The 18,269-nt window shown below is 37.0% G+C and overlaps 2 protein-coding genes across 2 annotated transcripts; one reads left to right on the forward strand and one right to left on the reverse strand.

Moving 5' to 3' along the window:
• Nucleotides 1–70: 70 nt before the first annotated feature.
• Nucleotides 71–8,548, reverse strand: atg3 (autophagy related 3). The gene is made up of 12 exons (XM_066664844.1): nucleotides 8,330–8,548; nucleotides 6,865–6,906; nucleotides 6,739–6,788; nucleotides 5,548–5,618; nucleotides 4,813–4,920; nucleotides 4,679–4,728; nucleotides 4,455–4,539; nucleotides 3,387–3,421; nucleotides 3,123–3,278; nucleotides 2,910–3,037; nucleotides 1,750–1,818; nucleotides 71–1,100 (listed from the first exon to the last, which is right to left on the reverse strand). The coding sequence occupies exons 1-12, from the start codon at nucleotides 8,399–8,401 to the stop codon at nucleotides 1,019–1,021; spliced, it is 948 nt and encodes a 315-aa protein (XP_066520941.1). The 5' UTR covers nucleotides 8,402–8,548; the 3' UTR covers nucleotides 71–1,018.
• On the forward strand, nucleotides 4,897–17,405 carry gpr161a (G protein-coupled receptor 161a). Its single transcript, XM_066664843.1, has 8 exons — nucleotides 4,897–4,977; nucleotides 11,452–11,663; nucleotides 12,061–12,220; nucleotides 12,545–12,977; nucleotides 14,253–14,974; nucleotides 15,051–15,158; nucleotides 15,263–15,385; nucleotides 15,652–17,405. Exons 4-8 carry the CDS (start codon nucleotides 12,613–12,615, stop codon nucleotides 15,921–15,923), a joined length of 1,590 nt encoding a protein of 529 aa, XP_066520940.1. The 5' UTR covers nucleotides 4,897–4,977; nucleotides 11,452–11,663; nucleotides 12,061–12,220; nucleotides 12,545–12,612; the 3' UTR covers nucleotides 15,924–17,405.
• The last annotated feature ends 864 nt before the right edge of the window (nucleotides 17,406–18,269 follow it).

Genomic DNA, 18,269 nt, shown 5'->3' on the forward strand with positions numbered 1-18,269 from the left:
AATAATGGCCAAATGCTGCCACTTGGAGGCAATAAGACAAAAAAAGAGCCAAATAAATCTAAATTTCGTTTTTTTATTCATAAATTCACATTAAAATGTACACAGTGGCAAAATGAAACACAAAATGGGTCTCTCTTAAGAGGCATATGAGCAAAAGACTGAAACAAGTTAGCAACACCTGCAATTATCTCTTTAAACAACGATGAGCAACCTGTATTTACAGACAAAGCAACTCTGGACAGATGCAATGTTTCATGGTGGGTTCAGTGTCTGAAAAAGCTACTGCTGCTTTGATGTTGATAACAGCGACATTGTCACAATACGCATTTCACTGCAAGATCTATGGATTATGCATATTATATTACGAGTCTATAAATACATTGCAATCATTGTGGCAGAAAGACAACTGATGTGGGTTAAGGGAAGGGGGAAGGGAAGAGAAGATGGAATAAAAAAAAAAAAATTAAAACATTTCAGAATTATACCATCTCAACACAACACTTATCTGATCTCCAGACACTAATTCCAACATTCAGCGAGCAAAGCATTAAGACAACCTGGCTTAATTTATACTGTTTTACAATATGGGGTCCAACACCATACAATGTTTATTGCATACCCAGTCAGAGGCTACGGGAGACAGAAGGAATGCTGGTTAAACCAATAATGCATGTATAGCCATTTTCATAATTGAAAGACAAATCATATAGTACTGCTTGAATCCAGCATGAATACAAAATGATTTTAGCATGTGGAGAGCATCAGCATGACAAGGAGCGCCTTACAGAGAATGAGAAAATTTGCCATGTTGAAGTTATAGCTGGAGAATGGTGTAGCTGTTAATCATTCAGCAGCCACTTTCCTCATGAAAAGTAGGCTATTTTCATATATGTAACATTCCTTTAGTATTTCTGAGGACCTGTCTACATGTGTTACAATCCTCTGCTTGCACATTGCAAAACAGCTTCAATTCCCAAGTAACTTGAAGACACAGCCATAATCCTGAGTAGCTTGAAAGTTACATGGTAAAATGCCGTGTGTAGTCGTATTCTATTGTTGGAATGACAGCTTGTACAAATTTCAAGAAAATCAGGAGGTACCTGGATGTAATACTTAAGGAAAATTGATAAATATAAACAAAAGTATTATTCATTTATGTTCTATCATTAACACTTGATACACTGAAATATCCTTATAAAGTATATAGAAATCCATGTGGGTTTAAAGGACCGGTAACCCAGTTGTTCAGATTAAAGCCGCATTCAGGAATCCAAATGAATAAATCATGGCCATCATGCACTTTTACACTTAACAGATGCACCAGAGCTTCGTGAACTATAGGCAACGTTCAAAAGCACGTAAAAGTGCAAAATATATTTCAGACCAATTATTTTTTTTGTAAAAAATGAAATTAAAATCTAGTACTCACAAAAGGGCATAAAGTATTTTAGAAATGTTGTACCAATCAAAAATCAGATGCAGGATTAGGCCTTTGCCTGAAAGTCAGTACCATTCATTCATTATCTGTAACCACTTATCCAGTTCAGGGTCGCGGTGGGTCCAGAGCCTACCTGGAATCATTGGGTGTAAGGCAGGAATACACCCTGGAGGGGGCGCCAGTCCTTCACAGGGCAACACAGACACACACACACGCATTCACTCACACACACACCTACGGACACTTTTGAGTCGCCAAGTCAGTACCAAATGTACCAAAATGTTTTTATAGCTGAGGTATTAAAAGGATACATATGAACCCCAAGCTCTCCTCCACCTTCAGCCACTGTCTCAATTATTTTCTTCATGACTTCGGCATGCCTTGGGGAAAGACGGTCATATACAACATAAATGTAATATGTACAGCTCTACTGAAACACTGCCCAAAATACTTTATGTAGGACATATGCAGGAAGTTTTTCTAGTTATTCTATAGTTATTTATGTAGGTATAGTTATTCTAGAGCTCACTTTGTGTGATGTACAGTCATATGCCGAGGTGTGGACACCCATGGACAAATGACATGTTTAGTTTATTTTCTAAGTGTGTTTAAGGGAAAGCAATCTTTATAGGGAAGAAACATGCCATTTTCCATGATAATAGACCATAAAACACATTTTCAGTATTTACAGTATATATATATATAAATAAATCTGAGGTCTTACAGAATAAATACTTTATAAAAATCACAGATTTGAAATGCTTATTGTAGCCAGCTAGAAGTCTCAGTTTTCTGACTGCCTTTTTTACGACACTTATTTGACAAAGGCCTTTAATCCTGATATATAGAAAATATGGTGTTATGTTTGATTAGATACACAGGCTCTATTTGCTAATTCTCAGTATTAAAAAATAACCATTTTTTGGTTATGTGCATGTACAGTGACCAGCCAAAACATTAGAATGATCTACTTATTTCTACATTAATTTTCTATTTAACCAGATCCACTTACCATAAAGGTGTACTTTGTAGTTCTACAATTAGAAACTGTAATCCATCTGTTGCTTTACATACTTTGTTTGCCTTCTTTGACTTCCATCTTCAATGGTCATGACCCATACAGGACCGCCACAGTGTTATATGGAAGGTATGCAAAAACTGAGGACTGTCCAATAGCTATGTTCCTATTGGACGGGCTTGATTGTGGGATTAAGCTATCTGGCTAAACTAAGAAATGCACTAAGAAATCCTGCATTGTGTTATAGCAGCCTGCACAATAGTAATTGTAGAACTACAAAGTGTGCCTATGTGGTAATTACAGCTGATATAATTGAAAAGGAGTGTAGAAATAAGAAGGTTGTTTTATTGTTTTGGTTGTATGTGCTGGCTAAGGTTTTCTAAGCAAAGAATTGTGTCATTAGGAATTTTTAATTTCAATGACTTATGAAGGACTGCGCCAGTTTTTGAGTACCTGCATGGATGTACAGAACACATGGCAGGAGGAGGCAGGTGTGGGTGATTCTCAATGGTGACAGTTTTTTTCACATGATCCTGACTGATGTCTTCATACATCTGATCCACAGTGAGAGGCTGTCTTTCCTAAGCAACAGCATACAACATAAAATAATGAGTAATTACACTGAAACTTCATTCAGTTTTATGAAGATCTGTTTGAAAATTTAACCTCATCATATCCAAAGAGCCACAGCCTGGGAGTCTGATAGTATTTGTCATAGGTGATGTATAAGTCGTAGGTCCTTGTTTGTAGAATGGCATCTTCTCCACCTGCTTCAGTCTTGCACTTGGCTGTATCCGCAATTTTACTTGTGTCAAGTGTGGCCTTTGAAGGTTAAATGAAATTTGATGAAACAAACATCACCACAGGCTAAAACAGAAAACAGAAGGGTATTTAATTTAAAAAAGTGAATACATCTAGATTTCATTGTACCTCATCTGTTTCCAAAAGCCCACTTTCTTCATATTCTGAAATATAAAGACAGGATACATATTTATGTCCAAGTTGCATAGAACCATACACACACACACACACACCACAAACTGAAATTTGCTGCTAAACTGAAGCAAATACATGGCCCTGGTGTAAAATAAAGAAGGACCTTTAAGTGATATATTTAATATATGTATGTGAGATGTAAATGTGAAGCATATTTAGTGGTAGGTTTTGGATTTCACGTTGTACAGACATTGAATTTCTCTCCTCTCATAAACTAAAACATTAACTCCACTGCACTGCTTCTTTCTAATTGCTGCATTTATCTGGCTTTGGCTCTTGGGGGTTTAGATTGAGTTGTTTATCAGTATACAGACTGAACAATATCTACCATGTTTGATATCCTCAGACTGATCTAAACCTCGATTGAAAGGAAGACATATCAGATTCCTCACAATCGCCCCAATCACAAAATAATACATTTTCTCCCAAAGTGTCGACTCTAACTAAACCAAAATCTGCAGATTACGGCCTTGGACTTGTACATGCTGATAATTTGGGCTAAAATCAGGCAATAACTTCAAATGTATCTGTATTACTACTATATCTAGGTCCAATCTTATATAATGTACCAAAAAGACAAAAAAAATGTTTAAACCATACAATATTCATACCAGATTGGTTATATTCCATTTATTAGATAGACTTATAGATAGATACTTAATGTGCTGTGTCCATCTGCATATCCTGAACTTCAGAGAATTGACATTAAAAACAACTTTTGGTAAATATCTTTCAGTTACTGGTAAATTATTATTACAAGCACATTGAGAGGATGGAAGGGCAAACATGGGCTGCTTTGGCTATAAAATTTCTATATATTATATATATTTGCAAAACCTGCAGTGTATCAAATACTTATTTTCCCCACTGTATATTGATATTTTGCTTCAGCCCATACCTAGTTGCCTATATAGGCCTGTAGTAACACACTTCAGTTTGTGCCAAAAAGTAGCTGCTTAGCATTCAGTTTAAAATCATGCAACTAAGGCTGAAAGTAGTTACCCTCCATATCTGCTGCCTCCCCCTCATCATCCTCATCTCCATCACCATTTCCACTGCCCACATTCACATTCATATTAACATTGTCCTTCAAAAAGACACAAAGCACAAAATAATTAAAAATAATTCACTTGGTGGATAAATACTCCAGATGAAAATATACATTTTTATTAAAAATGTAACTGAACTCAGAAGTGATTTAAATATGATCTATATTACAGCCTTACTTTGTTATCCAAGGAAATGTCCCGTACTGCCTCAGTCATTCCTGTGACACCTGGAACACGAGGATTCTTGTAAGACCTACTGACTTGCTGATGAACATTCTCCTCACATATATTAAAAGTTTATTTTGTCTCACCAGAGTTATGATAGGTGTCTACCCAACCCCCATCTCCATCATCCTCTTCTATAATAGCCTCCATTTCATCAGAATACTCCATTTGTTTACAACGTTTATAACATGGGACTGAGAGAGAGACAGAGAGACAGAGAAGAATGTGGGCATGTCGTTTACAGACCAAAGGTATAGTCAAAAAAAATATGATAACAAAAACACAGCACAGGCCTCATCTAAATATCTGAAATTCAAATGTTTTATAAATTAGACCTTGGATTACTTTAGCAGCTTATGAACAAAGAATAACTGTAGTTCAATTTAAATTTTTAGATTATTAAAATGAGTCATTTTCACACATGAATTCTGTAGAAACTCAATCCAATCAGGTCCATCAATTTTCCAAAGTTGTCCTTTCACACATGTAGTGCCCAGCGGGAGATTTTCTGTGTCAGAACTTCATTATTCTCTTAAACATTACTAACTCTATTCACATGTGCGCTCACTTTTTTGATTTTACACTGAGTTTCTACTAGGGCACTAACAGGGTAATGTCTGGGTAAAGCACAGGACAAACGTTACAGATGTTGTTGCATTCACAGATAAAGCTCCTCTGGTTTACCGTGAATGTACGAAAGGAGCTAAACCTACTCATGCTTAGGAACTGCTCCACAATAGTGCTTTGCATCAATTACACTCCTTGTTATTAATTAATGAGCTTTTAACTTACACCATTCAGTGAGGTGCTGTCTTTCTTACCATTTCGAGTTAATAGGAACTGCTTGTCTTTAGGCAAATATGGCTTCACCTTTGCTTCTTCTCCAGATGCCCTACAGATAAAAAAAGTGTCTCACCAGTTTGCCATTATTGACTACAGCAAGCTATCAATAGATAAACTAAAATGTAAATGTAATGATTACTAAAAGAGTTGCACCACACTAGGTTTTAGGCAGAGTTAGCGAATAAATATTTATACAACACTTGAGCAGGGGCAAATTGTGGTGAAACCAAAAGAAAACAGAGAAAATATAAATAAGACAGAAAAAAAGAAGATATTTTCAACCCACTAGATGAATTATTTAGCTAAGCAAATAAACCCAATCGGTTGACCCCTGTTTAAATGTTCAGTCCCTAATCTCTTTCTGATAACAAAGAGCTACAGAAACGTTCTTAATTACAAGACTAACACTAAGTGCTAGTTTTAATTTTTGGTTTGATTAATATTTGTCAAATTAAACAAAATGCATATGTAATGTTATAGCTCATTACATTTTTAAAAATGTTGACCTTACTCAGTGATAGATTCCGATAAAGTAAAGAGAATTACAGCTTTGTGAAAATGTCAAAATCCTTATCTTTTAATTTTGCTTAAAATATTAATAAATTAAAAATGTAAAATAAATAAAATAGCGTGCCCATGCATTAACTTTACCTCTTCCAAATGCTCTGAGAAAAGGTAATATTTGCAGAAAGTAACCCATACTGAGTGCTGCTCATCAATAAATCATTAAATCAAGTCGTGAGCTATTGGTGGTTTTTAACAAATCCATAAAAAGGCTGGAGTTCAGATTCAGTTCCAGTTTGTTGCTTTTACAATTGTACTTTTCAACATTTTAAGATGTAAATTAAAACAATAAAATCTGTAACAAGCAAATACACAAGGCCAAAATAGCATTCTCCTCAGCTACTAAAGTTGTTTCCACAGTACTCTACAACAAATACATTTAATTTCAGTCTAACTATTGGTAACTAAGAACATTCAAAATCATGAACTTAATAAACAACCTCCCCATAATCAGCACAATTCTCATCAGGTTTCAACTAGAACTAAGAAAGTTTTAAATAAGAGATAACACCACTCCATTGAATCTTGCAATGCACAGCTAACCAATGAAAATATGTGTTTACATACTTGCTTTTGTGTCCTGGAAAAGACCCCAGAGCACTTACCACTTCCAAGTTGGGCAATGATGAACTAGATGGTCTCCTGCAGCAACAAACTACAGACAGATTTACATTTATTTTACAGTCTTACGTTACAAATATAATCTACTGAACACTAAAAAAAAGATTTACCTCCTCAGGTGTTATAACACCAGTTTCTTTAAACTTTGATTCCTGCAAGAAAACATGAGGTACAATCAAGCAATTACTCAAACAAAAGTTGCTGAGCTAAACATTTCAGTTTGTGTTGGTCATCGGTCACTGGACATTGCCAACTAGTAATGTTTGATTGTTGGACAATTCTTAGTCCAGCATTGACTCTGAGGTGTTTAAAGACTCCAGTAGCACCCCTGTGGTTGATCCCCTGTACCAGCACAACACACAAACTACCAATAAATCAGTGTCCCTGCAGTGCAGAGAATGATCACCACCCAAATAATACCTGCATTTGGTGGTCCTAAGCACTGAAGAATAGGGTTGAAAGAGAGCAAACAACGTATGCAGAGCAACAAAGGGACAACAGTTTTTAATTGTAGAACTATGGCATTCTCCTTCGTGATCAGTGGAGTTGAGAAAACACAACATTTTAATGTTAATGTAGCTTAATTAATGTCACAAATGACATAATGTAATGGAAACAAAATTCAAAAGCTAAAATCTTAAATTAAGAATCTATACAAAGCAACAACTGCACTGTTTATTTAAAATTACTGCTGGTGGCACCACACACAGATGATTTTAGGGTTCACGTATTGAAATAGGCTCAATATTTGATTTTGCATTACATCAGATTATATGTAAGATTAATTGACGAGTATTTGCTTCACACATCTGCATCAATACCTCAGTGTTGCCTATAATGTGAAGTTTGTTTTGTTATTATTATTATTAATGTGAAATTCATTTACCACCGCCACACTCCAAAGGTTGTACATAATTTCTGCAACCGTTTATAAAGTTTTAGTTTTGGTCTTGGTGCAGTAAGTAAAGTATACATTAATTAAGTCATTCATTCATAATTCATAAACCGTGAGTTTGCGTTTGTGTCTGCTAGGCTAGCTATTGCTAAGTCTCTTTGAGGATGATTTCTAACTCCTCACATCTCTGTACAATCCTGGTGGGATTACGCTAAATTAGACATTTGCACTTCCCCATGTTAAGGGTTTAGGTATCGCTACGTAGGCTAACCCTGCCAGGAGCTATAAGTTAGAAATTGTGCGCTTGTCTGTCGAATATCAAACGTCCACGTCAGGCTTCACTTACATCAGTTAGGCTCTAATCCATCTGTGGTAAACGATTTGACTCCAATTAAGAAACGTTTCAGATTATAGCGAAGTTAGTGAAGTTAATGAAATAGTCATTTGACGACTTCCCACCTTAAAGAGCACAAGGTACGAGCTAAAACAACGATCGATTTACATACGCGTAAGCACTGCTGTATCATTTTATGGAGCCGTTCACGACTCTGGGATTCACAACAACTGCACGACTAAGGGGGAAAAAAGCACAATCGCTGTATCTTGTTGTGAATGTGTTTTGTTAGCTATGTCAGCTAGCAAACCCGAGTGACATGAGTGAGCTGCAGGCGTCTCCTTACCTTCAGAACTGGTGTTAAAAACTCGGCCACCCCGAGGGCTGTGCCTTTCATTGAGTTTATCACGTTCTGCATGCTGCCCGGTACTGTCTACTCCGCTGAAAACACACGGTGTCTAAAACGAGCTGCTTTTTCAACAAGTCTGTCACCGAACGAGGACTGTTTACTGGTTCTCAGTATCGACTCTTACATCCCATACACCACATGACCTACATCACCTGACTGGAGCTTCCGAAGCTGTAATCCCGCGAGAACTCTGAGGTTCTGGTCTTAGGAAAGAGATTCACTGATCTTTAAGCACAAAGCTTGTGCTAATGTCATTATTGTATGGGGAAACCCTTGGTACACATTATTTGTAAAGCGTTTTTGTAAAGGATTTGTACAGCGCCTGCGCAGCTTTTTAAATCAATTGGAACACGCTTCTTTCTATCGAGGGAATAACGGCTCTTTGAAGGGACCTGACTATTATGGCTCCGTTGCGTTAGTGTTGGCTTAGTGTTATCTGCAGATTAATAACTAAAATGATGAAAGAGTAAGATTTGTATCAGATATTGGAGTAGAATGGACTTGTTGCAGGCTGTGAAATTTAGCATAACGATAAAAAGAACCGGTCCGACTCGGCTCGTTCTTAAAGAGCCATTCAAAAGAACCAGATTTTTCGCAACAAGACAGATGCTCTGAATATTCACTCGTACACTGTACAACAGTAAAACGAAAAGCTATGTACTGTTTATTATTGGTTTTATCGATTGTATTACTTGTAATTTGGATTAAAATTTGGATTGTTGGTGGCTGTAACAAATTGCATACACTACCGGTCAAAACTTTTAGAACACCCACATTTTTCCAGGTATTTATTGCAATTAAGTCGTGCAACTCCAATTAATAGCTTGTAATGGTACAAAGATAGGTGCTGACCTACCACAGGTAAAAACAACAAGGTAAGGTTACACAAAACTGAAAAATAATACACATTTCAGAATTATAAAAAAGGCCTCTTTCAGGGAACATGCAATGGGTTAACAATGTGTTCCAACTTTTCTTGATTGCATAAAAGCAGTGTTGGAACATACTGTGGTACCATACCCTCATGAGCATCAGTTGAACAGTATTTTACTGCTGAAAGTAGTATGTTGCTATAAAAATGGTGCCAAAAATGCACTTAACAATGGAAGAGAGACAGGCCATAATAATACTTACAAATGTAGGTCTTTCCTACAGAGAAATTATCAAGAAAATCAAGGTGACAGTGAGTACACTTTTCTTCACCATCAAAAAGCACTCAGAAACTTGGGGAAATTCTGGCAGACCCAAAGCCACAACTAATTTGGAGGACAAATTTCTGAGAGTTAACATCTTGCCTGATAGGCAGCTCGCAGGACAACAGCTTAATAGTGGTCGTAGTAAGCAAGTCTCTATTTCAACTGTAAAAAGAAGACTTTGAGCTGCAGGTCTGACAGGACAAGTTGCAGCAAGAAAGCCACTGCTAAGATGTCAGAATAAAACAAAGAGGCTTGCATGAGCCATGAAACACTGCCATTGGACTACGGAAGACTGGAAGAAGGTATTATGGACTGATGAATTTGAAATCTTTCAAAATTTGAAATCTTTGGTTAATCACACAGGATCTTTGTACACCATCGATTAGGCGAAAGGATAGTTCCACAATATGTGACTGTCAAACATGGAGGAGGAAGCGTGATGATCTGGGGCTGTTTTGCTAGATCCAGGGCCAGTGACTTGTACAGAGTGAGAGGCCCCCGGAATTAAAATGACTACCACAGCATTCTACAAAGCCATGCAATACCCTCTGGTATGCGCCTGGTTGGTCAGGGGTTCATCCTACAACAAGATAATGACCCACAAAATAAGTTCACGCTATGCCAGAACTACTTCAGGAAAGCTTGAAAACATGGAGTGGCCAGCACAGTCTCCAGACTCCATCAAGCTGGTTTGGGATGAACAGGACAGAAGAGTGAAAGCAAATCAATCTACAAGTGCCACACATTCATGGGAACTTCTGCAACAGATTTGGGAAGAACTTTCTGAAGAATATTTGATTTCTATTGTAGAAAGAATGCTATAAGTGTGTTTAGCTGTTATATCTGCCAAAGGGGGCTAATTTGAGTCAAAAGCGTAGAATCAATTTATAGACCAAAATGTATTCCATGATTTCTTTTTGAACTCCAGTTGCTTATTTGTACTATGCTTTAATTTCAGAAAGCAATGAGACATTAAACTGAATATCCATGTAATTTTGTTAATTTACTCATGCTCACTTAGTTTAAAAAGTCATAATTTTACAAATTTTTCAAACTTTTGCAGACCATATTTATTTTTTTTATAAGATGGGATATTTTGTTTGCAGCTGGTTAAATCGGGTTTGCATTTACAAGTCTTTTATTCCTACTGTGTTACAGTGTGCACTTGAGTATAGTTCATGTAGGCTTTTAATAGATTCAGACAGCTTTTCAATTAATACATACATACATACATATATATATATATATAAAACAACCAAAATAAGCATGTATGCAACATAAGGTATGCACTGCAGATGTATTGTTGACATTAAATGTGAACTCACATTTCAAAATCACCAGTTGGCAGTGCACACAGGCTACGGTTTCAAAAATAGTAGACAACTGCAAAATTATGTTGAACACAGAATAAAATGATGTAAGAATGTCCCAGATGTTTTCTAAATAAAATCACATTTCTCCAGCTGACCAAGCCAATTTCTGAACCAAAGGAATAAGGGTGGAATAAGGGAGAGTACAATAATTGGTCAGGATTGATCATGTGACCTTAATGACGCCATATGCGGGAACCTTTAATCATCTTTGGTGGTCTCTCTCTCATACCAGCAACAAAGTACCAACAACTTTTACGTCATTATCTCGCAAATAACATATAAGACATATGGACTTTGGCAATGAACTGTAACCCACCATAAAAAGTACAACTCACAGAAATATATATTTGAACGATTTTATAATTCATAAATAAGTATATATTTTACATTACGCTGCAAAAAAAAACGATTCCAAGCTGTGATATCCGAGTAGTTCGTGGTAACTATTTTGTGTCAGGAATTATTCTCAGCTTAGTTTCTTTTTTCTTAGTTATTCGGACAAGCTAAGAGAAAGACCACACACAGACCAAGAGGCTGGGAAAAGGAAAGGAGAGGAGTTCGGCGCCATTACAGCAGTGTTCGCCTTCCCTCTTTCTCTCTGCCTGCGTCTCTCTCACCTCAGCGTGAACGCGCGTCCTCATAGACGTTCAAAAACTTGTGATAACGGTACCAGCCTGGTACTCTAGTTCCTTCGACAACAAGGTGAGTTATATTCAAAGCACTCGATATGTTTCCAGGTAACTAAAGTAAATAGAGGAATAGATTTAGTTTCAATTCTAAATATTTAGAAAGGCTTAGCTCACTTGGTTGCAGCTATGCCGATTTAATGGTCTAAAAAGTTATGGAATTACATTTCAACTTTGTTTAAGCGTTAATTATGTTTTCCACCGTTTGTTCTTTTATTTGTTGCTCAGGTAGCAACTGTAATTAATTTACATTTTCAAAAACCTTCAAGGTACAACAATGGTCCCAAAGTTCCACACAGATAAATGAGTTATAAATGTATGCTGCTTCAGTCTTCTGTGAGCAAATATGCATATTATTTTTTCTTTGTCATGTTTTAAAGTACTAATATTTCAAAACGTGTCGCCCTGTGAAGGGTATGTTCCTGCCTTGTACCTGTGATTCCGGGTGGGCTCCAGAACCACCACGACCCTGAACATGATAAGTGGTTACAGACAATGCTGGACATTTCTGCCTGTTTTTAATGAATAGCACACCCTTGGGCCCCTAAAGTCTTTGGGGCAGTATCCCGAAAGGTAATTGTGTGGTTTGGTTTTAGTTACCACAACTTAAACAAATCATATTTTAAGAAATCAGAACAAGAAATTTTCATCTTTCCTCAGGGAAAGTGTACGTCACATACCTTTGAAACTCAGGCCATTTTAGTACCTATGAGATTACTTGTGTATAGTGCTTTATATTGTTTGTACATTTGTGAATTTGAAAAATTTCCTTCATAGTTCTGATATAACATAATTGAACAACACCTGAATCCCAGATTTGCCCACTCATTGTTTAAGGTGAGCTTATTGCAGTCACAGAAACATGTTAAGCCTTTTTTGCATTTTCCCCCATCACAGAGCTGTATGAGATGATGCAAGCCATGGATCTACATTCCTGGTCACCTCTGGGATGACCCAACTTGCCTATGATGAATTTGAGCAGCAGTGAAAATTTGCTACCGGGGAATGCTACACAAGTGGGAAACAGCAACACCAGAGTGGCCGAAATCATTTTTATCCTGGCCCTCACGATACTGGTTTTTCTTGGCAACCTTGCCATAGTAATAACCCTGTACAAGAAGCCGTACCTGCTGACACAGAGCAACAAGTTTGTCTTCAGTCTGACGTTTTCTAACCTCCTGCTGTCTGTGTTAGTGCTGCCATTTGTGGTTGCCAGCTCTCTGCAGCAGGAATGGCTGTTTGGTGTAGTTTGGTGCAATTTCACAGCACTGCTGTATCTTCTCATCAGTGCTGCAAGTATGCTCACATTGGGAGCCATTGCCATCGACAGGTGAGACTGTCCTTTTCTTTTTACATTTACTGTGAAATATAATGCCATTTAACTTAAATGCTGGGCAGCCTAATGGTTAGAGGATGGTTGGAGTGAAGGACCAAACCCACAACTGTGCCAGGGGTGGCTGCCTTCAGCTGTGTGTTTGTTTTCACAGCAACCAATGTGTTAATGGGTTAAAAAAACAAATAATTGCACATTCACCCTCATTCAAAGGTCACAAAACACATTTGTTTCTTTTATTTCTAATCTCAATTTTGGTTATTTTTCAGTATTAATTTGTGTTTACAAATCTCATGTTCTGTCAAAGAATCTGTAGTAAATCCAAGGCATCTACAGAACAATAATGCTTAGCAGAATACTAAAGACATCCAGTTGTGGAATGCTCCCATTGATATGCTCGCAGTCTTTTCACATTGCTCCTAACCATTCTAGTTATTGTATAATTACAATACACAAATAAAATTCTTCAGTAGAACATTATTTCAAATTGGCATATTATGAAGAAATCACCCTGTCAGTGCATTTGCACATTAATTTGGACCCAGTCAATTTTTTGTGGTCTGCCCAACAGCAAAACAAACACAAAGAGTGCTGAGAAATATATGTACTGATAAAGTATGGTGAGAATATAGAGAAACGAGAAAATGGCTAAAACCACACTCTCTGACAAAAAGGTCACAAAAGGTATATTTTAAATGTAAATTTAAAGGTACAAAAGTGGTTTTAAAGTTCAGTTTTGTTCCTTAAAGACACATTACATTCTCTTCTCCAGGAGGAGAGCTGAATATTTGTAATATTTCATTACACAATTCATTATGAAATCAACACCGTTTTAAAATTTACAATTATAATAATATAAGGTAAAATTATGTTCCCTAACTAACGGTATGGAATATTTACACTTGAGTGTATCATCATGGAGACAGCTTTTCTTACATTGTGGAAATTCTGCTCCTCGCTCTTCATTCCTGGGCATTCACGCCAAAATGTGGCCGTGGCTCATTTTCATTTAAAGGAACAGGCACTAAAACTGGTCATTCTGAACAGGGATGTTTAGACAGGAGGACGATGTTGCTGTGTTGTTTCATCCTTGTGGTATTTTGACCAACTTTGACCAAAACTTATGAATGAGTCCTATTTACATTGGTGGTCTTTAGCAAAGACTCTTATCCAGATTTTAAATGCTTTGTCATCTTGTAGATTTAAATGTTGTCTATGCTAATAGAATAACTAATATTCCTACTCTCCTTTGTTTCCTGTGTGTTTGTTTAGGTACTATGCAGTAGTACACCCCGTGATTTATCCTACCAAGGTCACAGGGAATCGAGCAGTAGTGGCAATCATCTGTGTATGGTTCCACTCCCTGGTAGGATGCCTGCCACCTCTATTTGGTTGGTCCACCTTTGAGTTTGACCATTCCAAGCGAGCATGTATGGCAGCTTGGCACCAGGAGGTTAGCTATACACTATTCTGGGTCACATGGTGCAGCCTGCTTCCCCTCTTTGTCATGTTAGTGTGCTATGGCCTTATATTCCGTGTGGCCTGTCACAAAGCTCGCAAGGTGCATTGTGTGACTGTGGTTGTGGCCCAAGAGCCCACTCCATCTTCACAGAAAAATGAACGCAAGAGTTCAACCACCTCCATCTACTCTGCTGGGAGCCGGAGGAGCGTTGTGCAAGCTGACAGACAATGTAAAGCACTGCTCACCATTTTGGTAGTGGTCGGGACTTTCTTACTGACTTGGGGGCCATACATAATTGTGATCAGTGCAGAGGCAGTCTTGGGGAAAGGGACAGTGTCTTCAGAAATACAGACTTTTGTGACATGGCTGTCCTTCTTCAGTGCTGTCTGTCATCCTCTAATCTATGGGCTGTGGAATAAAACCGTGTGCAAGGAGCTGCTTGGGATGTGCTGTGGCGATCGCTACTACAGAGAGTCTTTTGTCACCTGCCACAGAAATTCCCGCCTCTTTAGCATCTCCGACCAGATAACAGGTCAGGTTTAAATGTTTTTTTTTGTTGTTGTTAATTTTACAGAAATTGTCAGTACTTACCATTTTCCATTCTTTAGATCTGGGTATGTCTCCACACTTGACAGCTATATTGGTGGGTGGAAATCAGCTGTTAGGAGCAGGAAGCAGCACAGGAGATACTGGCTTCAGCTTCTCACAGGACTCAGGTATTTGTCTTATCAAGGATATCTTGGAAACACTGCCATAATTGTGGATTACTAAACTGCTAATGGGTTGGTTACATATGGTAATATTAAGGGTCACTGTGCAGGTACAGATATCATGTTGCTGGAGAATACGGAGACTTCAAACACAAAACACTATAGTGCTATATTGAACAAGCAGGGGAGCTCCATAACATTTGAGGATCAGCAGGGGCATCATGTTTCTGAAGGTAATATAGTTTATAATCCTACATCCATGAACAAGTGTGAACACTGGTTATTGATTAAATGTGCCCTCTTTATGATGTATGAGGCATATCATAAATCTTATCAGATTTCACTTACAGATAGTCACTTCAATTTTGTTTTGCAATTTTCCAAGATTTTACAAGGTTCTTGGTTGGTTTTCAGTGATTATATGTATCTTAGAAAGCCCATTTTACTGTTTTTTGGTTATATTGTAATGTAAGTGTGTGCTGATTTCTCTTTTACACAGGTGAAAATTTCAATCAGTCTACTCACCAGGTGAAGGCTGAGATACACCAGTTCATTGACAACTATGCAACCTGCTTGGCAAAGACCATTGAGAGTGATGCCAAGTTGCATCTGTTTGGAGGTGGGTCTCTGTCTGAAAGCATATTACAAACACAACCCCTGCAGAGAATTCTGCAATACCCTGATGGCCAGAGGGTCCGCCCACAGAGCATCGATGAGGGAATAGTGAATGATGAGAAGGAGGAAGATGAAATAAAAGAAATCTGCCTATAGCATTGCTAAACGTCAGCAGTGCCCATCTTTCACACTTAGTGTAATTGAGAAGTTAGTGTTTGTTTTTATTCTTCTGTGTGGTGAATTGATAGAGAGGCAAAGATACTTGTGTTAAATCTACAGATGACTTGAGGAATGTTAGTTTTGTGCCAGCATAATAATATTTGGTCGTTGTCCAATGAAAAACATGCATCTCCCAAAATAGTAACTTTACAGGAGAAGGAAAAAACCTTCTTAATCTTCAATGGATGTCAATGTAAAAAATTTACATTCCAAGTAATTTTGGAGCTTCTGTTGGTCCATCCTTCATGAAATTTTCACACAGTGTGAAGGAGAGCAGCTGTGTTCAAATGATGTAATAAACTCATATGTATAATATAGATTAATATATAATTTTCAGAGCAACCATTTCAGATTTGTTCTATCAGAAGTATATCAGATTTAATTTAATAAAGTACTAATTAGTCAAGTAAGTATAGGGTGGTACCTGTAACAGACTTACTGAAAAATGCTTAATTTACACACCAAAAAAAACTTGGATGGTTTATTTTTATTAGTGTTAGCAGCATATTTTTAGTATTAATACTTTTGAAAGTGGTGGTATACATACATGAAACTTGGAATTTATTTTAAACATTTAAAAAACTGCAACTTAAAGAGCAAAGCAAAAAGTGAAAAATCACATTCACATTTCTTAAAGAAAAATCACATTCACAAGTGACCTGTGGTGGACAAAGTACACAAACCACGTACTTGAGTAAAAGTACAGGTACTCCGGGTGAAATATTACTTCAGAAAAAGCAGTAGTCCTTGTTGTAGATCTCTACTTGATTAAAAGTGCAAAAGTATTTACCTTCAAATGTACTTAAGTATCAAAAGTCAAAGTATTAGGTCGTATTATGGCTCTAATGTCCTATTATCACTTCATGTTTAACACATTTTAGGTAAAAAAAGACTCTAATGTTACTATTGGTTCCCCAGTGTGTGCTGCCCCTCCAAACCAACAGAGGTTTCTCTCTCCTGAGTATTAAGCCCAATTAATGCTTCTGTGTTGAACCTATGCCGTAGGCAGCGCAACCTTATGCGCACCTCTCCAGAACTTTTACAGCATTGTACTGAAATTGGTAGGGAAGGGAAGGGGTGGTTTCCTACCCTCCTCCAAATGTTACATAGTGCAGTTTCTGCAGTGCAGACCTGAGAGTAGCTTCGACAGGCTCTATTCTCCCTATTATAGGTCAGTGAAGCATTACGATGATTTTGAAGCTGTAATTTTAAGGTAAAAATATGTGTTCCTTTAAGCTTTCAGTTTTGTCTACATAGTTGCAGAGCATGGTTTGAGCGATTTCTGTAATTCTGAAACACTTCTTTTAAACAGGCTGTGGTTTTGACTTCTTGTCTGATACTCGTTTTTATCTTTTGGACTTGTTTATCTCTCTGTACAGATTTTTGGGTTTTGTAATATTTCTTCTGCTTTTGACCTCGCTTCACGGATTGTGTTTAATAAACCTTCAACTGACTCTCACACTCGGTGAGTGATTTGTGACATCTACAGGTAAACCGTGTATATGAATGAATAGTAGTTACTGATGGCTCAAATACCTCCAAATACTAAGCAGTACAAATCATTTTGTTAACTCATAACAGTTCTAAGAACTAAAAAGTGATTTATTTACAGTCTCAAATACGCTCAACACTTGATAAAAACAAAAGCCTGTCTTTGGTATTTTATTGGTTTTAGGCAGAAAAATATTTTCACATTTTTTAGCGCAACAACTGTTTATTTGTCTCCTAGCAAAGGTTGCCTCTATGTGGAGTTGGGAGATTAATCCAGACACGTTACGAGTTTATTCACACATTAACCAAAAAGTAATGGCAGATTTTCATAATTTAATGGAGTAAAAAATTAAAATTTACTTTAAAATTTAGTGAAGTAAAAGTAAAAAGTCACCCAAAATGGAAAAACTTGAGTAAAGTACAGAAGCGAATTACATTTACTTCGTAACTGTCTGTCCATATTACCTTTTGTCCTTCCACTAATTTGTTTCATTCTCATTTAGACAGTCTTTGTTATCAGATTTAGAGCACTTGACTTAAATATTTCAAAGAAAGGACACAAACTGCTCTATTCTATTATATACAAAAATGTTCTATGAAAAAGGCACTACACGCAATTTCTGAAATTACTGAGAATTTGGACTGGAAATTTCAATTAAAAAGGAATTTAAGATAAAATAGGAAATTAGCGGTCTATCTCAGTTGTTAAAAGGAATGAGATCTGTTCACGCTTCTGAAAAGGTGTTCAGTTTAGGATTTAAAGGGAATTTGGGATTTTTTTTTTTTGAAACA

Source organism: Hoplias malabaricus, chromosome 3, assembly GCF_029633855.1.
Source record: "Hoplias malabaricus isolate fHopMal1 chromosome 3, fHopMal1.hap1, whole genome shotgun sequence".
Classification (NCBI taxonomy): domain Eukaryota; kingdom Metazoa; phylum Chordata; class Actinopteri; order Characiformes; family Erythrinidae; genus Hoplias; species Hoplias malabaricus.